Raw genomic sequence first — 16,181 nt, 5'->3', positions numbered from 1 at the left:
CTCTTCTTAAATGCATCACAAACACTATAGTAATCTTGTGCATTTCTTTTAGAGTTGAGATCAATAAGAACTCCTCTCCTCTTAGTTGGTTGCACCTTTCCTCTAGAACAAATCACTCCAGCCTTCTCAATGTAACCAATACTTGCATGACTTTGCATCTGCATTGCTGCTCCATCTCCAGAGTATTTCCTCTTAAAATTCGATCCTGATAATGATAATTTATTAATTACTGAGGGATAGATTTCAAGGCATATAAGAGCTTTATGCAAAGTTGACATGGACTAATGGACACTTATAAGCTCATCCTAGAGAAGGGCAATCTCAAGCATAATTCCAGTTTACTTAGCTCAAGCCTATACTTCCATCAACATGACACTGCTCATTCTGTCATATACCAGGTATTGGAACTAAAAAACATCAGACATCCACTGCAAGTATCTTTTAAGCCATTAGGATAATAACATACAAGCATTCTGTCTACATAAATTCAGGGCCATCTGTCTTTGAAATTGGTTGCAACTAGGATTTCAGATGAATCAAATGGTTCAAGAGATGACCACACTTCTTGTGAATTTACATGACGCTGAGATCTTTCCACTTATGATTAACCGATGGAGTTGTTAAGTTTCTTGACCGATATTACTTTGTTTCAATTAGAAGTTGGAACAACTTCTTTCAATCCAAAGGCTGAATGTGCCCCATTGCTGTCCATAAGGTCTCGCATCTTCTGAGAGGCAGCATTCAGAGTGGTCTCGCTCTTGCAGAAAGCAAACCTCACATATCTGTTTTGATAGGTCTTGATATTAGGGCCCGCATGGAAGAATCCACAGCCAGGTACGGCTGCAACTCCGGCCTTCTGAATCAAGTTCCTGACAAAATCAATCTGCAATGACCACAGTGCAAATTTTGAATGAGATTACAATGGAACTATCAGTTCAATTAGATTCCATAGAGATGAGGCCGTAATATAAATTAATCTGCTTTGCACAAAAATGAACACTTTACAGGGTATAGATATAAAAGCTCAACTGATATAAAATTAGAAGACTACCATCTACAAATAAAAGGATTGCAGTACTAACAGCTGGCCTCTTACATGAGGTGAGGCAGAAAAATCCATAAAGAGATCGCAGTAGCATAAAGATGGCAAATACATGTTTGTTGGTTCGTCAATTATTTTCTTTCTATTTGTCTGCTATGAACAAAATTATCTTTTCAAATAACTACACTAGGCTTGACCTAATATCTAGGAATTTGTCATTTTTCTGGATCTAAAATAACAGAATCTTCTACTCTCAGAAATAAAATAGTCCTCATTGTTCGTCTTATAAATTAGACAATTAATAGTTATGAAAGGAGTAAGGTGCTTAATGTAATCAGAGCCATTCAGATGTTGCCTTAGACTTTATTATTATGTGTATATGAGTCTGATCAATGCAAAGAGGTGCAGAGAGAACTAAACTGGCTCCCCTATAATTGGAACTTGCAAGTATTACCAATGTAGAGAAAGATTGAAATTAAGGGAGCAAGTTTAGCATTCCAACTTACATCTATGTTATAATCGAAGAAAGAGATTCCTTTATAACTGTATTTAAGATTTCAGATGTATATTCGTAAGAGAGCAATATAAAAAATGGTCAAGATAAAAAGCTGGATGTCGAAAGAGCAAGGCACTTACATCAGAAATATGCCAGTTCTCAGGTAGCTCAGCAAACACAAATACAGAACCTTGTGGCTTGAAGTGAATCTGAAATCCGAGATTAGATAACATCTCAATGACACAATCTCTCCTTCCCTCGTATGCCTTATTGAGAAACAAGAAATTCATAAAAAGACCATTTAAAAAGCATCATATTGGGTCGATTAAATCATTGCAGCTCCACATATTACCACAAGCACTCACTGCTTTTAAGGAATTGAAATAATCTGGTGGGCTTCTCAAGGCAGTCAGTGCGGCTTCCTGGAAAGGTGCAGGAGCCGAATCTGTGATTTTGATGTGGATATTTCTTATCGCATATGCAATATTAGATGGGGCACAAGCCCAACCGATTCTCCAACCTATTTAATTAGATTGACAAGTGAAACAATAGTCACTAATTAGAACTGAAATATCATGAATGGAACAGCTTGTTCTAATGAAGGATGACAAAACTGAGAGAGACTGAGGACAAGACAATCACAGTTCACTTGCAAAAGCATGTCCATCTATTTATTTTCGACTTCTGGACTTCTGGCAAATATTCCGACTTATTGAATGGGTTAACTTGTAGAACAGTAGAAGTTAATTTCATGGTAACGATAAACATAAAACAGTTCGTAACAATTAACACACTTGCATATTCAGTTCACAGGATCCTAATGGGGCAAAATTGTAGTTCATGCAGGGAAAAGTAGAAATTCAAAATCCTCAGATGTCAACATAGATTGGAATAGTAGTACTCCCATGGTATCAGTCAGTCAGTTTAGCTACAATAGCAAGTGAAGAAACAAGATACAACTCTGATCACCTGTGACACTAAACGTTTTTGACAAAGATGATGTAATGATGGTCCTTTCTTGCATCCCTGGAAGGGAGGCCAGCGATATATGCTTTTCCATGCCAAAGGTTATATATTCATACACCTGAGAAGAAATAAAATCTCCCATTAATTGTTTCAACTTGAGGAATATTTATCAATTAATTACACCTTCCTGATTGGAAAGAATTTAACAACTTTCTAGGTCCAATATAAGTAAAAGTGTAAAACCATTACAAATGTCAAATGGCATGCTGAAACATATTTATCAATTGAAGTACCAACTTCCTCAAGTTTTGCTATATGAAAGTCAGGCAATTATTTCCATACAACTATCCCATCTAGTAGTGTCTATTCAGCAAGAACAAGTGAATCAAGCATGTGATGGCTAGCTATTCAGTGATCTGCGAAAAGAATATGTATCACTATAAAAACCTAGCTTAGGTTTGAATATTTCATTTGTTTCTACATCTTCTTTTTCCTTTTTTTTTAAAATTTTTTTTGAAGTACATCTTAGCTATTGATACAGATAATTGATACATTTAGGTAAAAAAGTCATGCATACTTCATCTGTTACAGCAATGCAGTCCATACTGCAGCAGGCTTCAGCAATGACTTGAAGTTCTTCCATGCTGAAAACTTTGCCAGTTGGATTGTGCGGACTGTGTAAGTACCAATTAGCCTTTCGCACAATCTAAATTGTATTTCTCATCAAATTAGCTTATAAAAGAATCATACAGGAACTTACAGGTTGCATCTTTCCTACAGTAGAAAATGATAAAAAAAAAAAAATCAAACCAAGCTTATATTTAGATAAAGTTTGATAGCATGCCGTCTATTATTGAGGTGAGAGGTTTCATGTAAGCGTATACTAGTGCTACAAAAAAAGGCGCAGAAGTTGCTGATGTATAATAATAAGCTTATCTAAGAGTCCAGTGAGAAAATGGTGCAATAAAAAGGCATAAATGGTATAGGAGATGTTTCACATCCATGGATTTGGGAGTGCAGAACAACGTGCATAAACCATTGGCTTGCTGTACTAAGAAAATACTGACCTGTTCAAAATTACAGCTTTTGTTCGACTCGTAAAGGATTTCATAAATCTGTCTACGTTTAAAGTCCAGCAAGGTGGATCTAATGCCACATATACCTAAAATTTTCAATAAAAAAATTCAACATTCAGATAGAGGTATTGTTAAGCTGACTCAAGCAAAAGAGCAAAACAGATCTTACACAAGTCACCGATACAGAAAAATGTTACTAAGATAAACTCGTGCATATCCAAAAATTCATCATTAACTACACGGGTCTTCACAAAGTTGTAAGGATATGAAACTTACAGGAATGCCTCCAGCTAAGGCGATACACGATTCATATGTTTCATAAACAGGATCAAATAACAAAACTTCATCACCATGATCGACAACTGTTTGACAATTGTAAACAATGAATACCAACCTCTTGAAATCTCAAGAACGTAAAATGAAAATGATTTCATATGAAACGACATCCAGACTTGCAAATATCGCTGCTGCGAATGCCTCTGTCTGGCCAACGGATATCACAAAATCCGTGAGAGGATTTACGTCAAGACCATGGCTTCGTTTCATTCCCGCCGCCAAGAGGTCACAAATTCCCTGCACATGCCTTGGAAGCAAAAGCCTCTTCAATTCAAGAATCCAAGTGAACACTCAAAATTGAAATGGGTAGCACGAAAGGAAAGATCATCACTTTAAAATTTACCGACGAAGTAAAATTAAATACTAGAATTGTAAAGGTGCTGCCTTGACAAAACAAATGAAAAGACCTATACAATCTCTAAATTGCTTCAAACAACGAGCATGCTGACTCCCTCCTGAGATCATCGGCGTCGTTAGACCCCATCAAGAAATGGGCCTAGATTTTAAAAGTACAAAAACCAATACCGTCTCTACTAAATGCATTCGCACAAGGAAAAAGTCGATTCCTTTCTGAGAAGCTCAGCGTCCAGGCCAAAAGAAGAGTAAGACGAATCTCTTCCCAAAGAGATGGAACCAGACCTGTACTGGTTAAAGTCGGCGTTGATGGCGGAGACGGCAGCGTCTTTGAGGTGAGGAGGTGCGGGGAAGTCAGGGAATCCTTCGGCGAGGTTGATGGCGCCGCATCGCTGAGCGAGGTGGGAGAGCTCTTGGATTGGCGAAGGAGTCAGCGACCGGGAGACTCGGGAAAGTTTTGCCTCCATGAGGGTAACTACTACTACTACTACCACCTTATCTCGCCATGGCTAACCTTTCGTTTTTGGGTATTTAAAAGGTGGTAAGGGATCGGATTTTGATGGGATCCGTATAGGATCCGAATCCACACAGCGATATTAATTTTAATTTTAATTTATTTATTCACTTCACATCATTACCCAAATCCCTTTTACAATCACACTACCAGTGATCTGGTAATGCGTAATTGCATTGGACTAATAAGATGGCAGTGCATTTGCATAATCTTTCTACTAGATCGTGGTATTTTAACTTCAATATATATTATTTTCTTATTGTTAAAAGAAAATAATAAGACGACACTTTGCATTATAGATGAGAAACCCTGACAACAATAATCCACTACGAAGTCATGTTGGAGTTCAGGTATAGAGCCAATGATATCTATACTCACTTTTTTCCTTTCAGTGTCCAAAGCTGTACAAGAAAAATAATACAAGCAGAGCATGGTTTATTTATACTCAAGAACCCATGGCATCCAGATTAGTTTGCAGTCAAATTGAAACACAAAATAGTATGTTAGGAGTATCCTCTCAAATTGAAACACCCGGTGGACAACTAAGACGACACTTTGCATTATAGATGAGAAACCCTGACAACAATAATCCACTACGAAGTCATGTTGGAGTTCAGGTATAGAGCCAATGATATCTATACTCACTTTTTTCCTTTCAGTGTCCAAAGCTGTACAAGAAAAATAATACAAGCAGAGCATGGTTTATTTATACTCAAGAACCCATGGCATCCAGATTAGTTTGCAGTCAAATTGAAACACAAAATAGTATGTTAGGAGTATCCTCTCAAATTGAAACACCCGGTGGACAACTCACGGTTAACTGCTAGGTTAATATACATAGTTAGAAAAAGAAGGAAACAAAAACTCAGCTGTCTGTCTGCACATATCCTGTTTGCGAGGTTAAGGGATTCTCAATCATCTTTCTCATGTAAAAGACAAGGTAGACTATTACCATTCAGCACAGCATGATAGAATCTCTTCTCGGCCAGCCCAATATCTGAAAGGATCATTTTGCCCTGCAGAAAGCCAATGAACAGATTAGCAAGGCAGATCTGGTTATCAATAAACGAGCTGCAACTCATGCTAATCACATGTGGATGTAAGAATAATAGACTTGAAAGGAAAATGCATGAGGAAATATCAGCCGTATATAAATATAAATGAGTTAGAAACTTAGAATACAAACTTTACATTAAAATTCTATCAAAAGTTCTGAGACCATTTTGTCTATTAAGTGCACCTCGAGATTCAAAAAAGCTTATCAAACGGTGAAATAAAGCAAGCACCTTTTCTCTCTCCACCTTGGTATACACTTTTCACAATCTCAATACGTAATTACTAATTAATGGCTAGGGAAGCATAAATTTTTTTCAAAGTTTTAAGGTAAAGTTTCTAGTCCAACCTTAAAGTTTAAAGACTTTTAACATAAAATGTTTCTCGAAGTTTACTCAGACACAAATGCATAGAACTAGTCATTCATCGCTTGATAGAATTTGAGGAAACAGATCTAACTTAATTAGATCTTATAAGTCTTACTGAGAACCTGATTGGTTCAATTGATTATATCAACAAGCCAGATAATACTAGAAGGCTATTTCCAGCATAGCAAACCTAATTAGTAAGTGATCAGATCTAGACTGCTTAAAGCCTGAGGAAATATGACAACATAAGACAGCCAAATCACATGCAAATTCCAAACAAATAAACTCAACTAATATCCCATATCCGTACCTAGAGAATGATCTGCACTTCATTATAACATATATAGATCTCAAAACAATTATAGCAGAACATCTCAGTTATAGTAACAAAAGTGAAGTGATGACAAGCATCATACCTCAGTTGCCATAAATTTCCGGACATTGCTAGCATAGAGCTTAGGGTCCTCTTTTTCTTGATCAGAAGGATAGTATACAGGCAAATGGATCACCTCAATATGATTAACAAATTGACAGAGAAGCAAGGATACATGGCGGACCTGCAAAATTATAAAGAAGAGAAAGAGATGATGCTTGGACAGGATAAGATGGTGATCGAATAGGGAAAAACATATCAGCAACTAAACTTTTATGAAGCGGTATTAGCTTGATACAATAACTTGTTGATATGAGACTCTGAAAGCTGATTCACTGGTTTTGGATAAGATATTTCATACATTTCTCAGTTCATAATGGAGACCATGCATAAAATGCCAGAATGCAGCTATTTGAAGGTTGAAAAAACCTACATTTTTCTGGAAATTTGCATCACAGTACATCTATTCCACATTGTTGTTGTTCATGCACATGTCTCCTTTATCTTTCAGTTTTAATTCATTTGAGGAAATGCCAAGACAGATCCAGAGACTAGCATAAGTCTTGGTTACAGCAAATTACTGATGGAGAGAAGCACCACATGGCTAAGGCTGATCATGGTGCTCTACGGAATGATTTCCTCTACAGAATGATTTCAGGAAAAAGAAAAAACAGTTACATGTTATATTGTGGGGAAAAAAAATCAGCATGACATCATCTTCCAGAGCAATTTGAAACATGGTGTTTGTTGACTACCGGTTATCTTGGAACTCGACCAAAAAATAAGAACCATATTCCAAAGAGAGATTAAGTCATCCAGGGTTTTCTTACCCCCGATATAGAGTCCCATGCTGGGCTGAATCTTTTGTAAGGATATCTTAGAATTACTGGAAGCACCGGGGCTTTTGCAAGAAAGGCACCTGTCTTGAATGGAAGAAGATAATCTCCATTTGTGGTTGTGCCTTCTGAAGTTAGCAAAAATAAAGTAGTTAGACCAGAGAATAAATAAGGTGTAGAAAGTTGTAGAGAGAATAAGTAGGACGATTAGTTGGATTAAGTGAAACTTGAAGATAACACAATATATTTCTTCAAACAGTGCATATAAATTCACTTAAGCATGAACCATAGAGAACTCTACTGAGAGAAGTATGCCAAACAGAAGATGGAATGAGAACCTGAAAAAGAGCCTACACCTACCTATATGTGCAGACTGTTTCAGACTTTCAACATCATGTCCACATGCAACAGTCTGTCCACAGTTTTGTGGAAGGTGTAGTATGGAGATGGTGTCATATTTTGTGGTGTACATGCCAAAATGGAATGGAGCTAAACAAATAATGCACAATCAGTGTCCCTTAAAATGAAGGACATAGTAATGCCTTCTGTAATTACTAAACCACTATCTATGACAAAGCAAAGGATGACAAGGTAGAAATAAGCTTAGCAGAATGTGAGACATTACAAATTGACAACATGCATTTATTATGTACAGCTGAATTTCAAGGCACGCACACAAATATAAATGTTCCTCTTATTTCTGAGAATCAAGAAAAAGACTATGCAATGAAGGAAAAGGACCAGGAAAAAAATGATAAATGCATGTGTACTTACCAGGAAAGAGCATCATCATTGGGCAAAGCTTATTTTGATGGGCTTCTTGGATTCTTTCTGTCACGAGACCTGCAGCAACAGAGATATTCACAGTCAAGTGCCAATAGATTAATGCATCGAATATTGATATATAAAAGTAGTTAATTACAGACAATACTATGAAAAATGTGAAAACAAGTCATATATCGAAGTTCCCACAAAAGATCCTATTTAAAGGCATATACATTGTTATCCTGATTCCTGACCACTCAGCTATTTCACGAATTTTAGAACTGCCACTATCAATTGATGACAGTTGGACACTTGACCCAAATAGGTACTCAAAGATTACCATTTGTTTATCCAACTGAAACATTTAGTTTCTAATATATTTTTCAATAACTCCCTAACACTGCTAGAAGAACACCAACTCCTACAGATACAAAAATATAAACATGTATTACATGTTGAGTTCCACTTGTAATGAGCTCAGTCTATCATAACATCAAGGAAACTATGTTCATCCTTTATTAAAATGCAGACAAAGAAATGATGAATAAGACATTATACAATGATGGCGACAAAAGCAGACATTGATTGTTTATAATAGAAGTTAAGGCAAAAATTATGTGCATCTCATTGGCACAGTGAGATAATGAACTTCTACTGCAGGAAGCCTGCACTTGTGTTCATCAGTTTACGATGCATCAAAGTTTCAAACTGGATAAAATTGAAAAACCATTAGGTGTTCGAGTTTTTACCGAACATAACTTAAAACAAAATTGTAAAAAATTAGAAGTTATGGATTCAACATGAGCAAGAAAACATGCACCTACCAGATTAGGTTTAGGCATGACAAAATCCAAATCAAAATGTTTTTTGGGTAAAATTAGTTGGTATAGTTGCAGCACACATAGGACATATATAGACATAAAATAAGGCTTATAAGCTGAAACATAATTTAAATATACCTGAAACACCTTTGAAATCAGAAGCTCTTGATTCTCGCCGAACATAGACACAGCCAAGGCACTTGCTGCACAAAAGAGAAATGACAAAACCATTATCTCAATCCAGATAGTCTGAACTTGACTTGAGTGGAATGAGAAAAAACCTTCAGTGCAACAAATTACTTGAAATAGTTACAAGTAGAGCCTAACTGAAACCAGCTTCTTAGATTAAAATAAAGGAAATTTACATTTAACACCCATCCTTTAACCATTTATGGTTTATACCCTCCATTTTTAATATTCATAAATAGAGTCCTACATTTATCAAATATGTGCACAGAACACTCTGAATTAGGCTAACACTAACACTATTTGGGCAAATGGCACAAATATATATATATATTGCGTGAACTACAAATATTTTTTTCTTACAATAACTAAAACGCTCTTACTTCCTTTTCTTCTTTCTTTCTTTTAGGACATGAGATTGCATCTTCTTCCTTAGGCAAGAGACTTAAAATTAAGAGAAAGAGCAAATTAGACCAAAATGTTAGTACTTTTTTTCTTCTTCTTTCTTTTAGAATACAAGATTAGTTCTTTCTCCTTAGACAAAAGATTCAAAGAGAAAAAGAGCTAATTAGCCAGGGTAAAGTTGGATATAACTTGGCGAGGATGTCTTCATAGTCTTTTTAGACTTTTAGTATAATTAACTTAATCTAAAGGTTGGGTTAAGTTTAGTTAATAGATCTAACAACAGTGTTTTCTACATGTATTTAATAAAATATAGGACTTAACTGGCAAATATTAAAAATGGAGGGTGTAAACAGCATATAAGTACAAAAGGCAAGTGTTAAATGCAAATTTTCCTAAATACCAAGAGTTTACAGATAACTGGGATAAGACCTATATCATGCTAAATCAAAAGATTTATCAAGGAAAAATGAACTCATCCTAAAAAATAAGGAAGTTCTATGCAACTCATGTCAAGAGAGGAAGAAGTTTCTATGCAACTCATGTCAGGAGAGGAAGAAGTACTGGGAAGGGGAAAACAAGTTCTTCAATTTTAGTAGTTGAGGAATGTTGGCAGGAAACAAGATCTCCTAAATTATGCTTACTATTTTTTACTAAAATTGTTATAATTTTGGTTAACCCTAATAAGCAAGTTTGACTGGAATGACGACTCTCAGCTATTCAAGGGAAAAAACTTTTGCCCCCTCAAATAAAAAGTAAAAATAAAGCAAAGCAACACCTTAATAGTTGGAGAATATAAGCAAACATATTCAGGATTAAGGTACAATGCCACAGAAATAGATGGATAGAAGTCAAAAGCAAGATAGATGAAGCACCATAGCTTATAAGTAACATCGAGGAGGCCAGTACCTGATAAGACCAACAAGGGGCAGTCTGGCCACTGGTCTCTTCAACGAAAATCAGTTTTTGCAGAAATATGAGCATGTCAAAACCAAGTCTACATAATTGTTTGTTCTCATCTTGCCACTACAAATTATAACACTGAACTACCTTTGCAACAAAACTTGGAAAGGAAGATGACATATGATAGAGAATATCCAGATAAGATACATGATTAGATACAATTGCTCCCGGTCTTTCTGAATCAACAAACTGCTTTGCATACCCATCCTGAATAAAATATAAAAAGAAAAGAGTATTAAAAAGAAATTTTCATTAAGCTCCTGAAAACCAGGATATTAGAACTTTGCAGACGTATCTATAGATAAAAGTATCATCAGGGTGAAAGTCCAAATCATTCACAATGAAGAGAAGAAAAGACTTGAGTCTGCTATTCAACTTGTATTAAAAAGCTCTTTGACAGAAAGCACTCTTGATCTCCTTCATAAGTACATAGGAGAGAGTTAAAACTAGTGGCACACAAGAACAGGATAGATAGGTGACAGTATTTTCTCCTTTGGTACTCACTATTGTAAAAATCACTAAACTTCCAAGAAGTTTGCTATCGTCTTAAGAATCAGTAACTTAGTTAGAGAGAGTTAAAAAATGCCCAAAGTTCAGGATGACAGCAGGTCTTCGAGTTGAATTCCAAGAGATCCTTCTGTAATTACAATATGCATACATCTCCAGATCTCCTCATGTGAGCAAATACTTCCTTATGTTATGGTAGACCAAAGCGCACCAGTGAGCAAGAACATGTCAATGGCCCAAAGTGGAACCACTAATTGACTATGCACTACACCATCAACAGGTTTAATAAAGAATGACCTTCCTCATCCTTCCTTCTATTGAATCGACATATGACAAGAATCAACCATTCAATAAATGACCTTCCACATCTTTCCTCTATTGAATCGACATATGACAAATAACCAACCATTCAACAATGGAAAGAATATGCTATGACAAGGATATATCTTAAGGAAGAGAATTCTTTTTTATTTTAAAATATAATCATGGCATGGAAGAAATCCCTGAAGGAAATTGACAAGGATATATGTTAAGGTAACTTAAAGAGCATTAGGAACAGGATCACAATTTAAGAACAGTTCAAATTGACTATCAAATGAGAATTTATTGAAGGAAGTGCAAGCGCAATCGTATACCTCAGTGTTTAAGATCCGATAGTAGTCATGAATCCAATAGAACCCAAAGAGGAACAACATCACCCGCGAGAGAAACCTCCCACACCGCACGACCACCCTCCTCCTCCACTCCACCATGTGCGCGTAGTCCTCCTGCCCGTCCTCGAGATTCGGATCGGAGAAAAGGGTACAGGTCCGGCAGATCAAGTAGTAGACGATCAAGATCATCACCCCGACCGCCACCCGAATCGGGACGAGCGTCACGAGAGCGATCCCGAGGAGAAGCTTCTCCGAGAAGGGGAGCTCTCCGCGGCCCATGTCCCCGTACGCGTCGATCCGCACGTATGGCGCGTACTTCTCCTCCAGCTCCTCCACGCTCCCTGAGGCAGGGGATGCGGTCGGTTCGAGGAGAGGATGGTCGTCCTCCGGCGGCGCCTCGCCTCCTGAATAGGTGGATCCGTTGGCCCCGTCGCCTAGGGAAGTTAGCTCGGAGGACATTGGAGAGAGCAGGAATCCTAACCCTAGACTTCGATGTACTTCGGGAGAGACTATGCGCTGACAAGTAGAAACTGAAGTGTCCAGCAATGGAGATTGCAGACGATCAACTGCCATTTAAGAACCCAACTACTATCTCCTTCTATCTTTGTCAGTAAAAACCATTGCCGTTTACATACCAACTCTAATAGACTAATATAGTTGGTAGTAAACTTGTCCATAACTAAGAAAGTTATGAGATCGTCTAGTATTTAGCTTTGTTAATAACTAGTGGTGCAGCTCGACAATGTGATATATTTTAATAAATATTTAGTTCAAAGTAATAATTTAGTGATGTACAAAACTTAAAAGTCTAAACTAAACGGTTTAATATATTAGCTAAAAGTGTTTTTATACCTAAACTCATATCTCCATTGCTGTTTGATAATATAAATATATTTTGATATCAAACAATCTAGTCGAGAAAGTATATATTCTCACTGCATTTGAGGAATTGAGGGTGAAATTTTAAGATTCTGAAACAGAGAATACTTTAGAGGATATGAAAGGTAAAAAATTATAATAAATTGGAAGAGAGAGGCCAAGTATTACTTCTATGCATAAACGAAAATTATGTCTTATTTCTTTTTTTTCTCTTTTTTGATAAGATTATAATCTCATAAATTAATCATAATCCTAAGCTAAATAAAAAGACCAGCCTTCCACCTTGATATATAAATTAAACAACTTGATCAACCATTCATGAAAAAAATTAAACTCATAACCTTTCTCATGGGATTATAGTAGGGTGATAGCAATTTGATGCATACACGAAAAGCATGGCATGTTTCTATTAGAGCCAGTTCATTTCTTCTAACAATTGTCAGATTAAGCAATCGAGCTACAAAGATAGCTAACGATAGCAGAGATGACAAAGTAGACACATCTTATCTTCAAGACAGCAATTTTCCTTTGACAATGGCAGTATTTCTTTCGGTGTTACAACATAGTATCTTAAATAGCACAGCCACATCTGATGTCTGACTATCAAAGATAATTTGGTAATTCCTTCGGAAAAAAAATTATGCACATTGCCCCTTATAATGTAAAGGTAAAAATTAAATACATTGATATGTTGTGGTGCACTTTGCTCTCTGGAATGTAGCAGCTTGAAATTTAGGTTCTCTAGCTTGGGTCTTCCTCGGTTTTGGAGATTCCAGTGAGCAGCGAAGATAACAATGGCATACCCTGCAGGCAATCCTCTGATTCCTCAAGGATTCTGCTACCACCATAGAGTGAATACATCTCATAATGAGTCGTCAAATATAGTCGACAGCACGAGCTCCCGCACAAATTTACTCCTTTGGGACCTTTCTTTCTGATCCTTGTCGGATAAAGATGGTTCGGCTCTGCAAATACATTGAAATATTGAGGAAAAGAAAATCCAACAGAACATGATCAGATGCACCAGCATGACAGCATGGTAGCATGATCAGATACAAATTTAAACCTGTAGAACTAACGTTTAGGTGGAGATTGGCAAAGCTGGCTATAGAAGGGTCTATATATACTCTATAGATTAACACGATCAACATATTAGCAAAATAAGAAGTTTTGACTACCTTTGTCATGCTTATGAGTAAATAGCAATCAGCCAATCCTACCATTTCAATCATTATGCTAAATCATGTTCTCATAAACCTTCGACTAAATAAAATGATGGATTCTGACAACCTCATGAGTTGTCCAGTATTATAACATATAAATAGATTTTTTTTCTTTTAAATGTTAAGTTCAGCATGGAAGCAACAGGACATTAACTAGGTTCAAGCAGAAACTACAAAAAGAATAGTGCTGGTCATGTCATGTCAAAAATTATGCTGCCACAGGAAATGGGCACAAAAGAGAAAGATGTAGATGGCAATGTACCTTGCTACCACTTTTTCATCCACACTCTTCTTATCCAAAGACTCAGGTTGCAAATCTCTTGATGCTTCAGCCACAGGTGAAGTGTAAATCAGTGATGATAGAAATGGGTCTGGCGCTGCCACAGGAGGAGGAGCAGTGTAAGAACATCCTCCAAGAAGGGATTGCAGATTGCCTTCTCTTAGTTCCTTTCTCAACAAAGACAGCACTGAATGGGAACCTGAAGAAGCTTTGCGGAATCTCCGCCTACGGTGCACATGTTGCATGTGAATTACTATTAAGGAACACAAGAAGTATTTTGAGATAATAATTGTGCTCATCTATTGGTGTTCTGAGACAGCAATTGTGGTCATATGTACACTGTCCTCAAAGCGAACTAGATTGTGCTAAAGTTCACCTTAAAGCAAATATTATCAGTTATAAAGAAAAGGATATCTTGAAGTAACTATCGTGCTGCATTATCATGTGCCCAACCAAGTCCATCCCAACCTTGCCGGCACAAATGGGACATACCTACAAAAAAAGCAAGTCTTTCCAGATCTCAGAACCAATAACAGTCATATTGACAGAATATATGAAGCCCATTGTTAACGTCCTGCCAATTATTGCTCATATAAACATCTAATCATCACTAAGTAGTCTACCAGTGTGCTTTCATAAAACCGTCCACATTTTGACTTAAAATAGATTGTTGTGCTGCATTATGCATGGGAAAGACAATTTACCGTGTCGTACACTTCTACAAGAACTAAATAAATTTGAACAAACTGTCAGGTATGACAAGCTATCGATATACCGCCCTACTTTATTAGATACTAACACAAACATCCGCAATTTTGCATCAAGGAAGTTTGTCCATCTTCCATAAATTTCCTTATGAAATTCGTGGGTAGCATAAAAGAACAAAACAATTTCGATGATTCTATAGTAAATTACACAAGATGGAACTCTTTTCCAACTAAATACAAAACAAAAGACGTGTCCGATCGGGTTATTGTGGGGTGATCACTGATCAGTAGAGAGTATATGGTAGAGCTCCACTGCTCAAGAATGAAAAGGAATAAGTGGACCATCGGATCCCATTACTAAGAGAGCAATTTCTTAATCCTTGCGGACTTTTCTAAAGTATATATTTACCGATTGCATAGATATTGTAGCACACCACAGGGATCGCTACGAGAAAAATGAAACCACATGAATAATTTGCCGACTACAGGGATCAATTCACCATTTCCTCCCATTTTTTAGAGAAAAAAAAGAAAGAAAGGTCATAGAACAAGACAGTAAAGCTTAATCTACGACATGAGTACAATAAATTTCATCATAAAAATTCATTTTTGACGGTAGAAATGAATCAGTGCATCTCTAAAATAGGTGAAAGAAAGCATTACCCCATTCTTGGCCTCGATGGGGTGCTCATCATCGATGTGGCAGCAAAGCCCCACGAAATCCAAGTCCTCGCCACAGAAAGGGCAACCGAACACCACAGAGGGCTCGTCATCACCACCATCGATCTCTTCGAACCCTAGGTACTGCTCTGGAGACCCGAAAAGCCGGTCAAACCGCGCAAATAGAAGGATTAGGGGGGAAAAAAAGAAAAAGAAAAAGTTTATAAAAAAAAAAAAAACAATCGAGCGCGCACCATATCGCGATTGGAGGCGCTTCGATGCGGCAGAGGAGAGGCGGCTCCACGAATCCGAGTCCATGAATCGATCGATCGGATTCGCGTCAATTGCAGAGCTTCAATCCGATTCTCCCTTCAAATGGAACCCTAATCGAGAGAGAGAGAGAGAGAGAGAGAGAGAGAGAGAGGGAGGCAATGAGAAAGGCGACAGTAGAATAACGCATTCGGCAGAGAGGGAGGGTTGGATACAGACCTCTAAAAAGAAGAGGACCAAAGTATTTGAAGCATGGCGTGTTCTCCTCTCACTCGCTGTGTCGTCCTGTTTGATGTAATGACCTCTCATGCGGATTCCAAATGCTGACGCGGACTGTATCCTTCGTGCGGTCTTTGCGTCAAACTTTTTGGACCGTAGCACGTGGGGGTTTGTCGCCACGAGGGCACCATTCGGCCAATCCGCTGTCCGGTCTCGCACACCAACGCGCTTG

At 37.3% G+C, this 16,181-nt stretch overlaps 3 protein-coding genes across 5 annotated transcripts; all 3 read right to left on the bottom strand.

Annotated features, from left to right (window-relative positions):
* Positions 1–308: 308 nt before the first annotated feature.
* Positions 309–4,950, bottom strand: LOC140778357 (uncharacterized). 3 transcript variants are annotated; one of them, XM_073123028.1, is made up of 9 exons: positions 4,556–4,950; positions 4,033–4,163; positions 3,857–3,942; positions 3,572–3,666; positions 3,082–3,178; positions 2,508–2,622; positions 1,904–2,058; positions 1,679–1,747; positions 309–883 (listed from the first exon to the last, which is right to left on the bottom strand). In XM_073123028.1, the coding sequence occupies exons 1-9, from the start codon at positions 4,735–4,737 to the stop codon at positions 650–652; spliced, it is 1,164 nt and encodes a 387-aa protein (XP_072979129.1). In that variant the 5' UTR covers positions 4,738–4,950; the 3' UTR covers positions 309–649. The 3 variants fall into 3 exon arrangements, with proteins under 3 accessions (XP_072979129.1, XP_072979128.1, XP_072979130.1); XM_073123027.1 differs by having other exon boundaries at positions 326–883; positions 1,679–1,804; positions 4,556–4,940; XM_073123029.1 differs by having other exon boundaries at positions 326–883; positions 1,679–1,804; positions 4,033–4,153; positions 4,556–4,694.
* A 440-nt stretch (positions 4,951–5,390) lies between these two features.
* Positions 5,391–12,371, bottom strand: LOC140778356 (lysophospholipid acyltransferase LPEAT1-like). The gene is made up of 8 exons (XM_073123026.1): positions 11,694–12,371; positions 10,639–10,758; positions 10,498–10,535; positions 9,139–9,203; positions 8,189–8,257; positions 7,409–7,542; positions 6,622–6,762; positions 5,391–5,800 (listed from the first exon to the last, which is right to left on the bottom strand). The coding sequence occupies exons 1-8, from the start codon at positions 12,282–12,284 to the stop codon at positions 5,696–5,698; spliced, it is 1,263 nt and encodes a 420-aa protein (XP_072979127.1). The 5' UTR covers positions 12,285–12,371; the 3' UTR covers positions 5,391–5,695.
* A 704-nt stretch (positions 12,372–13,075) lies between these two features.
* Positions 13,076–15,937, bottom strand: LOC140779596 (protein DEHYDRATION-INDUCED 19 homolog 2-like). Its single transcript, XM_073124750.1, has 5 exons — positions 15,715–15,937; positions 15,464–15,609; positions 14,508–14,585; positions 14,076–14,338; positions 13,076–13,555 (listed from the first exon to the last, which is right to left on the bottom strand). Exons 1-5 carry the CDS (start codon positions 15,776–15,778, stop codon positions 13,453–13,455), a joined length of 654 nt encoding a protein of 217 aa, XP_072980851.1. The 5' UTR covers positions 15,779–15,937; the 3' UTR covers positions 13,076–13,452.
* Between the last annotated feature and the right edge of the window lie 244 nt (positions 15,938–16,181).

The sequence above is a fragment of the Typha angustifolia genome, chromosome 15, assembly GCF_048772165.1.
Source record: "Typha angustifolia cultivar Huaian chromosome 15, ASM4877216v1, whole genome shotgun sequence".
Taxonomy (NCBI): domain Eukaryota; kingdom Viridiplantae; phylum Streptophyta; class Magnoliopsida; order Poales; family Typhaceae; genus Typha; species Typha angustifolia.
This window is presented reverse-complemented; position numbering and strand designations above follow the sequence as displayed.

Coding starts and splice junctions, on each gene's coding strand:
- LOC140779596 (XM_073124750.1), bottom strand. CDS start 15,778: ATGGACTCGGATTCGTGGAGCCGCCTCTCCTCTGCCGCATCGAAGCGC. Junction 14,586..15,463: donor CCATCGAGGCCAAGAATGGG/GTAATGCTTTCT, acceptor CTTTTTTTGTAG/GTATGTCCCATTTGTGCCGG. Junction 14,339..14,507: donor AGCACGATAGTTACTTCAAG/ATATCCTTTTCT, acceptor ATAGTAATTCAC/ATGCAACATGTGCACCGTAG.
- LOC140778356 (XM_073123026.1), bottom strand. CDS start 12,284: ATGGCAGTTGATCGTCTGCAATCTCCATTGCTGGACACTTCAGTTTCT. Junction 7,543..8,188: donor AATGATGATGCTCTTTCCTG/GTAAGTACACAT, acceptor TGCTAACTTCAG/AAGGCACAACCACAAATGGA. Junction 5,801..6,621: donor GGAAATTTATGGCAACTGAG/GTATGATGCTTG, acceptor GGCTTTCTGCAG/GGCAAAATGATCCTTTCAGA.
- LOC140778357 (XM_073123027.1), bottom strand. CDS start 4,737: ATGGAGGCAAAACTTTCCCGAGTCTCCCGGTCGCTGACTCCTTCGCCA. Junction 3,943..4,032: donor CGCAGCAGCGATATTTGCAA/GTCTGGATGTCG, acceptor ATTGTCAAACAG/TTGTCGATCATGGTGATGAA. Junction 3,667..3,856: donor CCTTAGCTGGAGGCATTCCT/GTAAGTTTCATA, acceptor TGAAAATTTTAG/GTATATGTGGCATTAGATCC.